At 44.6% G+C, this 16,842-nt stretch overlaps 1 protein-coding gene across 9 annotated transcripts in view; it reads right to left on the bottom strand.

The window, feature by feature from the left end:
* The window catches only part of exd3 (exonuclease 3'-5' domain containing 3), a 177,197-nt gene that overhangs the window by 48,680 nt on the left and 111,675 nt on the right, over positions 1 to 16,842 (bottom strand). For all 9 annotated transcript variants that reach the window (XM_072240618.1, XM_072240621.1, XM_072240619.1 and 6 more), the window contains 2 exons: positions 15,500 to 15,553; positions 11,133 to 11,264 (listed from right to left, as the gene is read on the bottom strand). In XM_072240618.1, coding sequence (XP_072096719.1) covers positions 11,133 to 11,264; positions 15,500 to 15,553 — 186 coding nt within the window. The remainder of the gene's footprint in view (positions 1 to 11,132; positions 11,265 to 15,499; positions 15,554 to 16,842) is intronic.

The following is a 16,842-nucleotide window of genomic DNA, read 5'->3' as shown; positions in this document are numbered from 1 at the left end:
AAGCTCCCACTACCTATTAAATACTGCTAATGGCGTATGTCTCAAATAGTCTCTAACAACCAAGTCCAGCTCCTGGCTTTCATATGTGGTTTAGCTACTAAGCCTGGTGGAACTGTTTCTCCTTACAGAAAAAAAGGGCGAAGGCACTTTAAAACCAGTTGCTTCAGGCAGATGGGGTTCATCAGCTGTGGTTGGCAGCTCATCTAGAAGGAAGACTCTGAACTCAAAAGTTCACTGCCTTGTGGCTATAGCCACTCATGGGAAGGCTTCGGGAGTAAAACCTGAGGAAAAATCCAGAGCTGGAGTCCCTAAGGCAGTCCGACATTGAGTTCAACACTGACTGGCAACTCCTGTGATGTTGCTGGTGCCATACCGTACCAGTCTCTGCTGTTCCTTTGGATTCATCGGCTGCATGGAAAGGGGGAGCCTGCTACATGGCTAGCAGCTTGTTTTCATGTTGTACTTCTCTGGCTTGCGCACTGGTTTCCATATCACTTAGGCAGCTAGGACGCAACATCCATGATCGACACCGACCAAAGTTGAGTCTGAATCAAAACATGATACGTGACCTAATCTTCCGTAACTCTAATGGGATGAAGCGAATCTGAGCAAACTATTTTAATGCAAATTTGCTACACATTCTGGAGGGGGTGAAGGGAAGGGAAGGGAGCTGTAGTTTGTCACAGTCTTAACACTTAAATTAGCATTAATGCTTAATGCTAAATTCACAGTCCTAAATCTGGTCAGAGTGAAATAATAGTTTGTTAACATAATCATGGGCTGGATGAGCAAAGTGCATTAAAGGACAAGCCAGCAAGAGAAGAGTGACAAAAAGTGATGAGGCTGAGGATGCAGTGAAGAGCACAGGTGAGGTAAGATTGTTGTTCATTGACTTCAGCTCCGCGTTTAATATGAACATCACTCAGAGACTGGCAGGTAAACTGTCCTGGTGGGACTCAACACCCACAACTCTCTCTGTAACTGGGTAACTGGGTCTCATCTCAAGTTCCATCACGCTGAGCACAGTTACACTCCAGGTACCCCCCCCCCCCCGGGGCTGTGCTCAGCCTGCTGCTGACTGACGAATGCACTGCCAGATCCATCTCAAACCGCATCATCAAGTTCACTGATAATACAACCGTGGTTGGCCTCATCAACAAAAAACGATGGATCAGCATACAGCGAGGAGGTAGAGAGGCTTGCCAAATGGTGTAGGAAGAACAGCCCGAGACTCAATACAGACAAGACAAAAAAGGTAATTGTGCACTTCAGGAAGGCGCAGGTTAAACACTCTCCACAGCACATCGATGACTCTGCCATGGAGTGAATGAAGTGCTCAAAGTTCCTTGGTGTGCACATAACGGACTATTTAACCTGGACCCACAACACTTTGTCATTAGTCAAGAAGGCACAACAGCATCTATACTTTCTGAGGAGTTTGAGGCATGCAAGGCTCTCTGCCCCCTTTCTAACAACCAGCAAACGTGTCCTGACTGGTGGCATCGTGGAGTATGGAAGATGCAAGGCACCAGACTTAAAGACCCTACAGAGGGTAGTAAAAACTGCTGAGAGGATCACCAGGGTCTCCCTCCCCCCTATTTGTGACATTTACAGTGAGTGCTGTATACAAAGGGCCCTGAACATTTTTGAGGAACCATACCACCCAGCCCACATTTTCTTTGACTCATTACTGCCAAGGAGCTGGTACAGGAATATCAGGACTAGGACTGTCAGACTGGGTAACAGCTTCTTCCCTCGGGCAGTGAGACTGAAATGAATACCCTGCCACCACTGAGGTCTTGTTGCAGGACAATATTTTATTAACTTATTTGTTACTGTGCTGTATGTGATACATGTGTTGTGGGTGCAGTGCACTGTGGTCCAGCGATTCTAAGCTCATTTCCTAAATTCTGGTTACCACTTCATGGTAAACTGTCACAGTTCTGAAAGCAGGAGAGCAAATTAGCCTCAGTAAAATATTGCCCAGCACAATTTCTAACCATAAGCAATGACTGCAGATGCAATTGAAAATTTTTTTAAAAATGCAGATGCTGTAAATCTGAAGTAAAACTGAAGCAGCTTTACACACTCAGCATGTCAGGCAGCATCTGTGGAAAGAGAAACAGAATTAATGTTTCAGGTTGGAGACCTTTCATCTGACCTGAAACATTAACTCTTGTTTCTCTTTCCACTGATGCTACCTGACCAGAGTGATTCCATTATTTTCTGATTTTATCCTAGAGACAATTGCTGCACCTAGTTGAGCCTAAACTCTGAACACATTTCTCCCACTCCAACACTGAACATGCATTCTAAACACATACATTTGCCCAGTTCTATTTGTTAATATCTTTCTTGAATGGGTTTGAGCTGAGAGCTGGATTTCAGCTCATATGTCATTTTCCCAAGATACCAAAAGAGGCTATATGTAGTTGAAAGAAAAATCATCCTTAAGATCAAGGACAGGATTGTAGACAAGGATCATGTCATAGAATAAACAATTCAATACAGTGATTAATTTTAAAATAATATTTTTTTAAATAAACATTTTTTTACTTCCGCTGTTTTTTCCCTTCCCCCTTCTTCTATTCTCCATTAGTTTCTTATCTCTTCTCCTCACCTGCCTATCACCTTCCCCGGTACCCCTCCTCCTTCACTTTCTCCCATAGTCCACTCTCCTCTCCTAACAGATTCCTTTTTTTCCAGCCCTTTGCCATTTTCGACTATCAGCTCCCAGCTTCTTACTTCATCCACTCTCCACCATGTACCTGGCACCACTTATCACCTTCGAGCTTGTCCACCTTCCCCTCCCCCCACTTTCTTATTCTGACATCTTTCCCAATCCTTTTCAGTCCTGATGAAGGACCCTGGCAGGAAATGTCGACTACTTATCATTCCCATAGGTGCTGCCTGACCTGCTGAGTTCCTCCAGCAGTTTGTGTGTCTTGCTCTGGATTTCCAGCATCTGCAGACTTGCTGCTCCACTGCAAAATTTCTTCAAAGTATGCCTTCCCTGAAGTTGAAACCTTTTCTTCGATAGGACTACAGCAAGACTCCCTCTCATTATTCCCCTCTGACTCTTCAACCATGAGCTCACCCAGTCTCACTACAAAAGCCACATATCCTTCCTTGGACCATGTCTTCGCTGCCATATTGTTCCACACGGCTTCCAGCTCCACTTCAGGCCTCCCAGCTAGGACCCTCCCAAATACCTGCGTTCAATTGACTTTTTTCCTGCCCCTTCTCCCTCTGAATTCTATGCGCCACCCTCTTTGCTATGTGGAGATACCTGCTCTGTTTCAGTCTCTGCCACAGCTCCTCACTCTCCTCCGCCTGCCATGAGCACCTCCAACATTTCATTCTCTGTCAGATCTACATCTTCAACTGCCAATTCTTCTCTTTCCTCGTGTCCAGGAAGGAGCAAAAGATCGCTCATCTCCAGACCATGGCCCCTGTCGTCTCCCACTTGGACAGTGGCTCAATCGGACAACTCGAGATCACGGATCTTGCCATCTCCAACTCTGGTTCTGATGGTTCTGAATGCCTCCAGAATGGCTCCTCCTGCTCAGACCTCAATTCGATCAGTGCCTCTAAACTATGGATCCCACTGTCTTCAACTTCAGTTCCAACAGCTCTGGACGCATTCACACAGCAAATTATGCGGCCTCCAGTTCCAGCTCCAGCCCTGACCTCAGCCACCTCCACCTCCAAGCTGCTGGGCCCTGAGCTCCCCTCCCCCACCACTGCTTCCCAACCCCAGCTCCCTTGTCACCTCTTGGAGCCTCAGAGCCTCCATCTTCCTACATTCCCTGATCACTCCAATTCTCCATTCTCCTCTGACACCATATTGGATCCCAGCCCTAATAGCTGCCACGTCTTCATCGGTCCCCTCCAACCCTTACCTCTATGAGGTGGAACGTTCTGTCCTCAGCAAGGACCTTACCTTTGTTCTCCTTCAGCGAGTTCTGCATCCGTCATGACACTGAACACTCCTTCCATCACCTCTGCCTCTGAGCCCACTTCTTTGGCAAGGATTCCCCAGCCCACACTGCTGACCCCTTCTCCCATCTCCAACCCTCCTCCTATTCTTGGAAACCCCACTCTGGTTCTCTGCCTACTCCATATTTTTTCATCTCTAATTGCCAATGAGACTTCAACCAGCTCAACTTCAGCTCTCGCCTCTGTGAACCTTACCCCCTCACAATGCATTGCCCTCCACTCAAACCACACCAATCCCAACAGCATCAAACCCACAGATAAAGGAGGTGCTGTTATATTGTGGCAAACTGACCTCTGCCTTGCTGAGACCACATGGCAATTCTCAGATACCTCACCTTACTCTACTTCTGACCATCAGGAAAAGGATCCCACTCTAGACCATCAAGCCACTGTCTCCAACACGACCACCAATCTCAGCTACTCTGGAGAACTTCCATCCACTGCCACCAACCTCACAGTTCCCTTACCCAACACTGCTCATTTCTACCTCCTAACCAAGATCCAGAAACCCAACTGTCCCGGTAGGCCCATTGTCTCTGCATGCTCCTGCCACAATATATGCTCTTGATCTCCTCAATAACTTTTAATTCCCTGGCCCTGACCACCTTATTTTCACTATGGATGTCCAGTTCCTAGTCCCCCATCAAGAAGACTATAAAGCTCTCTACTTCTTTGACAGTCCCAACTAGTTCCCCTTCACCACCACCCTTCTACATCTGGCAAAATTTATCTTCACCCTCAATAGTTTCTCCTTTGGCTCCTCCCACTTTCTCCAGCCTCAAGATGTAGCCATGTGCACCCACACAGGCCCTAGCTATGCCTGCCTTTTTGTTGGCTATGTGGAACCATCCATGTTGCAAGCTTTCCCCAGTAATGCCCCCCATCTCTTTCTGTGCTACATTGATGACTACAGCTGCTTCCTGCTGTGTCTCCAACTTCCACCCTGTCCTTAAATTCATTTGGTCCATTTCTGACACCTCTCTCCACTTTCTCGATCTGTCTCCATCTGTGGAGACAATCTGTCTACCGATATCTTTTACTGATTTCCATTGCTATCTCGACTATACCCCTTTCCCACCCTGTCACCTGTAAAAATGCTATTCCCTTTTCTCAGTTTATTTGCCTTTGCAGCATCTGTTCCCAGGTTGAGACTTTACGTTCCAGAACATCCCCTTCAAAGAATGGAGTTTCCCTTCCTCCACCATTGACACTACCCTCACCCACATCTCTTCCATTTTACAGACATCCCCATCTTTCCAACACATTAACAGGGATGGAGTGCCTCCTGTCCTCACCTAGCACCCCGTGCCTCTGCATCCAACACATCATTCTCTACAACTTCTGCCATCTTCAACAAGACCCTACCACCAAACACATCTTCGTATACCCCTAACTCTCCGTTTTCCATAGGTATCATTTCCTCTGTGATTCCCTTGTCCATTCACCCCTTCCCACTAATCTCCCTCCTGATATGTATCCCTGTGAGCAACAGAAATGTTACACCTGCTGATTCACCTCCTTCCTCCATTCAGGACCCCAAACAGCCCTTCCAGGCGAGGCAACACTTCACCTGTGAATCTGTTGGCATCATCTATTGTGTTTGGCATTCCTGATGGGCCTTCACTGCATTGATGAGGGCCAACGTAGATTGGGGGACCGCTCTGTCGAGCACCTCGGTTCCATCCGCAAAAAGCAGAATTTCAGGGCGCCAGCCATTTTAATTCTTATCCCCATTACCTTTCCAACATGACAGTCCATGGCCTTATCTTCTGCCATGATGAGACCACTCTCAGGTTGCAGGAGGCACACCTTATATTCTGTCTGGGTAGCTTTCAACCTGATGGCATGAACATTGATTTCTCCAACTTCCGGTATTCTTCCCCTCACTTTTCCCTCTTCTTCTATTCCTCACTCTAGCTTCTTACCTCTTCTCCTCACCTGCCTTTCACCTCCCCCTGCTACCTCTCCTCCTTCCCCTTCTTCCATGGTTCACTCTCCTCTCCTATCAGATTCCTTCTTCTTCAGCCCTTTGCTTTTTCCACCCATCACCTCCAGCTCCTTACTTCATTCTCCTCCTCCCCCATCACCTTCTAACTTGCCCTCCTTCCCCTCCCCCCACTTCCTATTCTGGCATCCAGTCCTGATGAAGGGTCTTGCCTGAAATGTTGCCTGTTATTTCATTTCCATAGATGCTGCTTGATCTGAACTCCTTCAGCATTTTTTTTATGTGTTCCTCTGAACTTCCAGCATCTGCAGTATCTCTTGTGTTTAAGTTTTAAGAAAAGCCTCCTCTGCCCGCGAAACGTGCCTTCCCTAAGCAGTGCTTTCAGCAGAAATGCATACATTGTTCAGAGGTTGTGGCAAGCATTTAGGGCATGGCTTGATTTGAGCAAATTGAATCCTGAGCAAGGATAAAAGATCATGGAAAACATGAAGGCTACTGATTATTGCTTAACCCCCAGGGTAAAATTCTCTGATCTTTTGCAATGCCCCTGCCAACTTTACCCTGATTGCACTGATATGCATGTTGTAATCAAACACTACCCCTTTGTCTCAATGCTTGGGCTGGTCAGTAGGTCAATCAGAAAACTGGATAAACATCCTGGCATTTAGGGAAGGTTGTGCTATCCAGAAGGAATTCTACTGGAGAAAGATCATGAGAAGAGGGAGCACAGTAGTGAAAAGTTTCCAACAACCAGCTGAAATGCTTAACTGAGATTCAATCGTGTCCCCTGACCCTGTGTCCACACGTTACACAATCTGGCACATTGTCATGCCTCCATCCAAGCCCTCACAGTACGACACCAGAGTTCCTTATAGAAATCAACACAGCCTGATATTTTTTCACTCAGTGACCTTCATGCACCAGTGGCTTTCTTAAGATACTAAATTCTTGGCAGGAAACTTGAAGAACTGTGGGAACTAGGTTGTGGTGCTTGGGTTCGCATGAAAACCATGGTAAGACTAGATGGGTTGCAGCCAAAGTGTGGAGTTCTGTTTTGTTCAAGCTATCAGAAGCCATTGCTTTGACTTTACCATTACACAACTCCCACAGACACTGTTATCCAGCATTATCTGATATCATTAATTTGGTTTCCATCTCTGTATAAATTACATCCAAACCCTTGCTTTATTTGTATTTCAAAGAAACATCAAACTGAACTTTTGAACATTGCACAGCTAGATAAAAATAACGATATAATTAATAATGAACAGAAGTAACATTTTGTTCATTTATTTAAAACATTTTGTGATCAGTTTCTGCTTCAACATTCAGCAAGAGCTTACTTAGGAGTTTGCTCCTTATTGTATCCGGGAGTTAGCTCCTGACTTAATCGGGACAGAACAATTTATCCCCTCTACTCTGTGAATGTGTAGAGTTATAAGATCATTACAACAGTCATCAATCCCGAGACTCACATCAGAACCGGAATCTTTACTTTTTTTTCCACGCATCTGTAAGGTGCAATCCCCATCTCATCCATTCTGTGCATAAAAAACCTCTTTTATCTTTGCCTCTATTGTCTATAAACGTTGTGGTTTGTGGTTATAGCACCACCTGCACTTGGTGAGAAAATTTCTCTTTAGTTACTCCACCTACACCCAATTATAATTTTGAAAACTTCTGTAAAATCATTTCCCCTCTCTGCTAAGTGAGACCAATTACAACGTTGGTCCATCATCCACAGTACACTCTACAGTGAATCGGCTGTACTCTGCTGACACCAGCATCAGTCATCAGTCACTTTTCATTACCTGAAGTAAACAACTGTGATCCTTGCAGCTTAAACTATTTTAAGTAGTGAGAATACATGCAGGAATAGATAGAACAGCTGATAAAAGACTGGAAAAAGTCCACAGTCTGTACAAGGTCTCTTTCATTTTGAATCAGACATGACAAAAATTCACACAATAATTACTTCAATTTAGGATCATTTAATGCTGGAAGCCTCTTACAGAAACCACCTACCAGAATAGGTGGTTGTCAGAAGTGTTACTCTCTTAAGTAGGTACATATTCCGATCAAGAGGAGAAAATGTTTGCCATTTTAACTCAGCTGCTAAGGACAACTGCCACTGACCCTCGCTAAAGCTTTCCAAAATAAGGAGTAAACTCTTGGGTACGCTCTTGCTGAGTATTGAAGCAGAAACAGATTACAGAAGATTTTAAATAAATGAGCAAAATGTCATGAACATGAGAAAATTTGCAGATGCTGGAAATCCAAAGCTACACACACAAAATGCTAGAGGAACTCAGCAGGCCAGGCAGCATCTGTGGAAAGAGTAAACAGTCAACGTTTTGGGCCGAGATGCTTCATCAGGACTGGAAAGGATGGGGAGAAGTTAGAGTAAGAAGGTGGGGGGAGGTGAGGAAGAAATACAAGGTGGCAGGTGATAGGTGAAACCGGGAGAGGGGGAGGGGGTGAAGCAAAGAGCTGGGAAGTTGATTGGTGAAAGAGATAAAGAGCTGGAGAAGGGGGAATCTAATCGGAAGGTTCAGAAGAACATGGAAGAAAGGGAGGAGGGAGGAACACCGGAGGGAGGTCATGGGCATGTAAATAGATAAGGTGAGAGAAGGGAATAGGAATGGAGAATGGTGAAGGAGAAGGCAGTGGGGGGTCAATTACCAGAAGTTTGAGAAATCGATGTTCATTCCATCAGGTTGGAGGCTACCCAGAGGGAATATAAGTGATAATTAGTGATAATTTTTCAAAACTCTTTAGATTCTGGATTAGTTCCTGAGGATTGGAGGGTGGCTAATGTAACCTCGCTTTTTAAAAAAGGAGTGAGAGAGAAACAGGGGAACTATAGACCGGTTAGCCTGACATCAGTGGTGGGGAAAATGCTAGAGTCAGTTATCAAAGATGTGATAACAGCACATTTGGAAAGTCAGCATGGATTTGTGAAAGGAAAATCATGTCTGACAAATCTTATAGAATTTTTTGAGGATCTAACTAGTAGAGTAGATAGGGGAGAACCAGTGGATGTGGTATATTTGGATTTTCAAAAGGCTTTTGACAAGGTCCCACACAGGAGATTAGTGTGCAAACTTAAAGCACATGGTATTGGGGGTATGGTATTGATGTGGATAGAGAATTGGTTGGCAGGCAGGAAGCAAAGAGTGGAAATAAATGGGACCTTTTCAGAATGGCTAGCAGTGACTAGTGGGGTACCGCAAGGCTCAGTGCTCGGACCCCAGTTGTTTACAATATATATTAATGATTTAGACAAGGGAATTAAATGCAGCATCTCCAAGTTTGCGGATGACACGAAGCTGGGCAGCAGTTTTAGCTGTGAGGAGGATGCTAACAGGATGCAGGGTGACTTAGATAGGTTAGGTGAGTGGGCAAATTCATGGCAGATGCAATTTAATGTGGATAAATGTGAGGTTATCCACTTTAGTGGCAAGAACAAGAAAACAGATTATTATCTGAATGGTGCCCGATTAGGAAAAGGGGAGGTGCAACTAGACCTGGGAGTCATTGTACACCAGTCATTGAAAGTGGGCATGCAGGTACAGCAGGCAGTGAAAAAGACGAATGGTATGCTGGCATTCATAGCAAGGGGATTCGAGTACAGGAGCAGGGAGGTTCTACTGCAGTTGTACAAGGCCTTGGTGAGACCACACCTGGAGTATTGTGTGCAGTTTTGGTCCCCTAATCTGAGGAAAGACATTCTTGCCATAGAGGGAGTACAAAGAAGGTTCAGCAGATTGATTCTTGGGATGGCAGGACTTTCATATGATGAAAGACTGGACCGACTAGGCTTATACTCGCTAGAATTTAGAAGATTGAGGGATAATCTTATTGAAATGTATAAAATCCTAAAGGGATTGGACAGGCTAGATGCAGGAAGATTGTTCCCGATGTTGGGGAAGTCCAGAACGAGGGCTCACAGTTTAAGGATAAAGGGGAAGCCTTTTAGGACCAAGATGAGGAAAAACTTCTTCACACAGAGAGTGGTGAATCTGTGGAATTTCCTGACAAAGGAAACATTTGAGGCCAGTTCATTGCCTATATTTAAGAGAGAGTTAGATATGGCCCTTGTGGCTAACGGGATCGGGGGTATGGAGAGAAGGCAGGTACAGGGTTCTGAGTTGGATGATCAGCCATGATCATACTGAATGGCGGTGCAGGCTCGAAGGGCCAAATGGCCTACTCCTGCACCTATTTTCTATGTTTCTATGTTTCTATAAGGTGTGGCTCCTCCCACCCGAGTGTGGCCTCACCGTGGCAGTAGAGGAGGCCATGGACTGACATGTCGGAATGGGAATGGGAAGTAGAATTGAAATGGGTGGCCACCAGGAGATCCTGCTTTTTGTGGCAGAGGGAGTGAAGATGCTTGATGAAGTGGTCTCCCAATCTATGTCAGTTCTCACCGATATACAGGAAACTACACCAGGAGCACTGATACAGTAGATGAACCCAACAGACTCAGAAGTGTCGCCTCATCTAGAAGGACTGTTTGGGGCCCTGAATGGCAGTGAGAAAGGAGGTGAAGGGGCAGGTGTGGAACTTGCTCCATTGCAAGGATAACAACCAGGAAGGAGATCAGTGGGGAGGGATGAGTGGACAAGGGTGTTGCGAATGGAGCAATCCCTAAGGAAACCAGAAAGTGGAGGGTGGGGAGGGAAAGATGTGTTTGCTGGTGGGATCATATTGGAGATGGCAGCAGTAATCCTTGTTCATTATTAATTACATCGTTATTTTTTTTAAAATCTTGCTCTGCACCTTTCTAAAGTACAGTTTGTTGTTCATTGAAATAAGAGCATCAAAAAAAGGCAAATGAAAGTTGCCTTCTACTGTGTTGGGACAGATATATCTCTTCTTGAAAATTATCAGCTCTACTTGAATCAAAGGGAGCATCTGACAGTCATGTCTAACACCAACAGAACCAGCAAACACGTGCAATCTTGCGGTTTTCTGATCATGGTAAAATTAATCTTTGCTACTATTGTACTTAATGCAACACAACAGGGCTTTTCCCTTTCCTCACTCCCTCTTGCACATTTCAAGCCTCTATTAAAGAGAGTCAGAGGCAGTTAAAAAAACATTGAAGAGTATAGGCTCACAGAAACATTCCAGTTCACCATCGGATCAGCCCTCAGCTTTTCACCCAGAAGGTCTCTCCTACCTGACAACGGCTGAAGATGTCCCTGGGGGTAACTTGCACATTGAAGTGTCTCAGCACATTAATGGCCTGGTTCCTGGCTTTCTCTGAGCAATTCACGGAGAGGCACCGGCCCTCCCCCACTTGGGATCGCAACTGAAGAGGAAATGAGAATATTAATGATCAGTCCAGGTCAAGGGAGCTTCAGTCCCATAGCCTCACTCACTTTCCTGCTTGCTTGACAAATCACTCCTTGACAAAGTTGCTGAGATTCTTCACGAGGTATAGAGAGGAGAAAATCATTCTCTTATCTGTTCAAAATTCTACATGAATGTGTACAATTAGAAAAAAATCAAACTCAGCACAACTGAGCCAAGCTTCTACACTTGCTATCCCTCGAGGTAGAGGATGATGGTCTTCGTTCTGTTGATCTACTTATGGGCTCTCAAGTGGTTTATGAGTCCAATCTTGGCTTTGAAAGTTCTTCCGCATTCAGGACAGGTAGCTCCAGATGGCAGATCGGGCTTTGGTTGTTGCTGCCTCTCTTTCCATTTTCTTCTCTTTCCTTCTAATTCTGCACATCTGTTGGCTTTGAAAGTTGCTGTTCCTTCTCGGATGATGGCTTGCCAGAATTTCCTGTCCTTGGCATTGGATTCCCAATTGTTGATGTTGATGTTACATTTCTTCATGTTGGCTTTTAAGACATCTTTGAGTCTCTTCTGCTGTCCGCCTCTTTTACGTTTGCCTTCTTTAAGCTGGGAGTAGAAGATTTGTTTTGGCAGATGTTCGTCTTTCATCCAAACAACATGACTGCTCCATCTTAGTTGGTTCTTGATGACGTAGGCTTCAATGCTTGTTGTTTTTGATTCATTTAGCACACTGACGTTGGTTCTTCTATCTTCCCAGCTGATATTTAAGATGTTTCGAAGACAGCGTTGATGGAACTTTTCAAGCGCCTTCAGATGTCGTCGGTATGTTGTCTAGGTTTCTGATGCATACAGGAGCGTTGGGATCACCACTGCTTTGCACACTAACATTTTGGTGTCTGTTCGGATGTCACGATCATGAAAGACTCTTGTTCAGAGACATCCAAAAGCTGTTCCAGCGCATTTAAGACGATGTTAGATCTCGTCATGAAGGTTGACATTAGAGGAGAGGTGACTTCCAAGATATGGAAAGTGGTCCACGTTTCCCAGGGTTGTTTCGCCAAGTTGAACTGATGGTTCTATCCAATTTGTCTCAATTGGTGACGGTTGATAGATGATCTAAGTCTTCTTGGAATTGATGGCAAGTCCAAGTTTCATGTATGCACGGTTGACGGCAGTCAGAGTCTGTTGTAGGTGGTTTTCTGAAAGAGCTACAACACTGTTGTCATCTGCGTATTGGAACTCGATGAGGGAACTCGTGGATGTCTTTGTTTTGGACTTGAGACGGGCAGGACTGAAAAGTCTGCCATCTGTTCTGTAGACAATTTCGATTCCTGGGGGGTAGGTCGTCCTTGATAATGTGGATGATTGTCGCAATGAAGATGGTGAACAAAGTTGGGGCAATCATGCATCCCTGTTTTACTCCTGATCTAACTTGAAAAAGCTCACAGTTACTGTTGCTGACCATGACTGTGGCAAGCATGCCATCGTGGAGGAGTCTCAGGATTCAAATGTACTTTTCAGGGCATCCATAGGTGGATAGGACATCCCATAGGAGTTCCCTTGATACCAAGTCAAAAGCTTTGGTGAGGTCGATGAATGCCATGTACAAAGGTTGAAGTTGTTCACGATACTTTTCTTGAAGTTGTCACATTGTGAAGATCATGTCGATTGCTCCACGTGATGGTCTAAAACTGGCTTGTGTCTCTGGAAGGATCTTCTCAGCTAAAGGCTTGAGCCAGTTATTCATGATGCGGGTGAGGATCTTTCCTGCTGTTGCTAACAGGGAAATTCCACGATAGTTTCCGCATTCGGATCGATCACCTTTCCTTTTGTAGATGGTAACGACTGCTGAGTCTCTAAAGTCTACTGGTACGTCTTCATTTATCCAGATCTTGATAAGAAGTTGATGCAGTTGGTAATGAAGCGGGTTACCTCCAATTTTGTACACCTCGGCTGGTATTTCATCCGAGACCAGCAGCCTTGTTGTTTTTTAAGGTTTTGGTGGCTTCCTTGACGTCTTCAAGTGTTGGCATTTTGCTTAGGGAGTCGTCAACAGGCTGTTTTGGAATGTTGTTAATCACATTCCCATCAAATGAGACTGTTTGACTTAGAAGATCTTCAAAGTGCTCCCTCCATCTAGAATTGATGTCAGCATTGCTCTTCAGGATGGTTGAACCATCTTTGCTTTTGAGACGGGCTTGTCCGTGAGTGGATGGGCCAAAAATTGCTTTAGTTGCGTTGAAAAAGCCTCAAGTGTCATTGGCGTCTGCTAGTTGTTGAATTTCCTGAGCTTTCCTCCTTCACCATTGGTTTTTCAGGTTTTGGGTGCTCTTCTGGACTGCAGCCTTGCATTCCTGATAGCGTTTCCTTTTGGTAGCCGATCGTTGGTCATTGGTGGATAAATGTGAGGTTATCCACTTTGGTGGTAAGAGCAGGAAGGCAGATTATTATCTAAATGGAGTCAAGTTAGGAAAAGGGGAAGTACAACGAGATCTAGGTGTTCTTGTACATCAGTCACTGAAAGCAAGCGTGCAGGTACAGCAGGCAGTGAAGAAAGCTAATGGCATGCTGGCCTTCATAACAAGGGGAATTGAGTATAGGAGCAAAGAGGTCCTTCTGTAGCTGTACAGGGCCCTGGTGAGACCACACATGGAGTACTGTATGCAGTTTTGGTCTCCAAGTTTGAGGAAGGACATTCTTGCTATTGAGGGAGTGCAGCATAGGTTCACAAGGTTAATTCCTGGGATGACGGGACTGTCATATGTTGAATGATTGGAGGTACTGGGCTTGTATACACTGGAATTTAGAAGGATGAGAGGGGATCTGATTGAAACATATAAGATTAAGGGATTGGACACACTGGAGGCAGGAAGCATGTTCCCGCTGATGGGTGAGTCCAGAACCAGAGGCCACAGTTTAAGAATAAGGGGTAGGCCATTTAGAGTGTTGAGGAAAAACTTTTTCACCCAGAGAGTGGTGGATATGTGGAATGCTCTGCCCCAGAAGGCAGTGGAGGCCAAGTCTCTGGATGCTTTCAAGAAAGAGATGGATAGAGCTCTTAAAGATGGCGGAATCAAAGGTTATGAGGATAAGGCAGGTACTGGATACTGATTGTGGATGATCAGCCATGATCACAGTGAATGGCGGTGCTGGCTCGAAGGGCCGAATGACCTACTCCTGCATCTATTGTCTATTTTGTAAGGTAATGAACGCTTTTCTCTTTTTGTCGATGAGTTGTTGGAGTAGTTTGTCGTTATCATCGAACCAATCCTGATGTTTTTTCATCTTGAACCCAATTGTTTCTTTGCAGGAGGTGATGATAGCATTCTTCAATTGATTCCAGTGTTCTTCTACAGATGGTGGGATTTGTTCAGGCAGTTGTTCTTGAAGATTTTGTTGGAATTTCTGTACGTGGCTGATGTCTTGAAGGATGTCAACATTAAATTTCTTAATAGAGTTCTGATCTTGGTGTTTCCTTTTGGGCCGAACCTTCATTCTCATGGTGGACGAGATGAGTCGATGGTCTATCCAGCACTCATCAGCACCAGTAACAGCTCTTGTTATCAGTACATCTTGTTGGTCCCGAGATCTTACAATGATGTAGTCGATGAGGTGCCAGTGTTTGGAGCGTGGGTGCTGCCAGGAGACTTTGTGCCTGCTTTTCTGGCGAAATAGGGTGTTTGTAATCACCAGATTGTGTTCAGCACATTTGGTGAGGAGGAGTGTTCCATTGGCGTTAACCTTGCCAACTACTTCCTTGCTTATTATTGCAGTCCAGAGCCTATGATCTTTCCCGACTCTGGCATTGAAGTCTCCCAAGAGAATGATCTTGTTGTCGGGGACAGAGGAAAGGACATTGCCAAGTTGGGCGTAGAAGTTCATCATCTTCACTTCATCTTCAGTATCCAGAGTTGGAGCATAGGCACTGATGATGGTGGCATGTTGGTTCTTGACAAGTTGGATTCACAGAGTCATGAGACGTTCGTTGATTCCCAGTGGTTGCTCTGTCATGATTTCCCTAAAAAATATCTCTTTCTTCAGCATTTGGGGAAGGCCTGACTTGTTATTGAAGAACAAAGTCCCATCCCGTCCTCATTCAAAGTGCTATTTCCCAAACCCACCTATAAGATGTTGGCACTCTAGATCGACATGTTACCTGCTGGTCACACAGAGAACTTTGAGCACAATGAACAGATCTGCTCAACACTCTGACTGTAGCTAGGTAATAAAATAGATACTCACCGTTTGATAAGGTAAACCACAGGTCAGGATAACTCTGTTTTCTTCACGAGCAATCTAAAATAAAGAATCACTCATTAATATTTCAGGATGTGGCAAGGTATTGATTAAAGTGAAACGAAATCTTGTACTCACAATTCATATGTCACAGTATCATTATAGAATGTCAACTGATTGGATTATACGTAAGTAATAACTCCTATCACGCATCAGAATTGAATAAAAGCAAACATGTTTCAATGTTGTGCATTCATTCCGCTCCTCACGCGCTTTAGCCTTTCCTTCTGTACATTGGCTTCTAAATAGTGCATCATCTATCAATTCCTCTCTGCAGTCTCAAATGGTCCATAAGAACGAGGAGGAATTGGTTGAATAGCCGCTCAAGCCAACAAATAAGATCACAGCTCATCAGATAGTTTGTCTGAACTCCACCTCCCTACTCGATCCCCATATTCCAAAAATCTATGTCAGCATCTGCAAATCACAGTGGTAGAGAATTGCTAAAGTTCAGAGGGAAGAAATTCCTCAACTACATGTGCAACCCTTTATTTTGAGTCTATTATCTCAAATGTCTATCCTTTTATCTGGCACATACTCTGCTTTTCTCATCCCCAAGAAATGTTACCTGGTGCAATACCTATCTCTTCCCTACACTCCTGAAGTTCTCAATACAATACATTATCTGTGTCTCCCCTTTCTAAGGCTCTCCATATGGTATATTCTCTACTCTTGCTCTCAGATTGTCTATAGAGTGCAATGTCTTAGTGATTGAGAAATACAGAACTGAAACAGGCCCTTCTACCTACTGAGTCCACACTGACCATCAACAATCTGTTCAATCTCATTTTTAATTCCCTTTGCATTTTTAACTTCACCACTTACCTATACTGCACCTATACAGTTGGATTAGACAAAATCAATATAGATTTAGTGAAGGGAGCTTATTTTGGGAATGTGACTGGTGGACCAGATGAGGGAGAACCAGTGGATTTGGCATATTTGGATTTTCAGAAGGCCTTTGATATAGTTCCATATAAGTATAACCCTGAAGTTCGGCCAGCACGTGTTTGTCTAGGGGAAGACAGCCTCTGGCCCAGCCAAAATGAGAAATCTCGTTTGTGTGGATGCTGCGTGATGTGTTGCCCGGTTACAAATCCGAACCGCAAAATATCAGACAGAACACTAAATCTTAATCTGACTATAGGGTTAGTAAAGAAAATAAAAAGAAAAAAGGCCCATTTTAATGAAACAGTCTAACATGCTCGTTGGAGCTCATGGATTCGTCCATTTGTTCCCCATTGATCTCCTCCGAGCATCGCCGACTTTCGGACCCTCGCTCCCAGTCC

Source organism: Mobula birostris, chromosome 22 (genome assembly GCF_030028105.1).
Source record: "Mobula birostris isolate sMobBir1 chromosome 22, sMobBir1.hap1, whole genome shotgun sequence".
Classification (NCBI taxonomy): domain Eukaryota; kingdom Metazoa; phylum Chordata; class Chondrichthyes; order Myliobatiformes; family Myliobatidae; genus Mobula; species Mobula birostris.
Note: the sequence above shows the minus strand (reverse complement) of the source record. Positions and strands in the feature narration are given on the sequence as shown.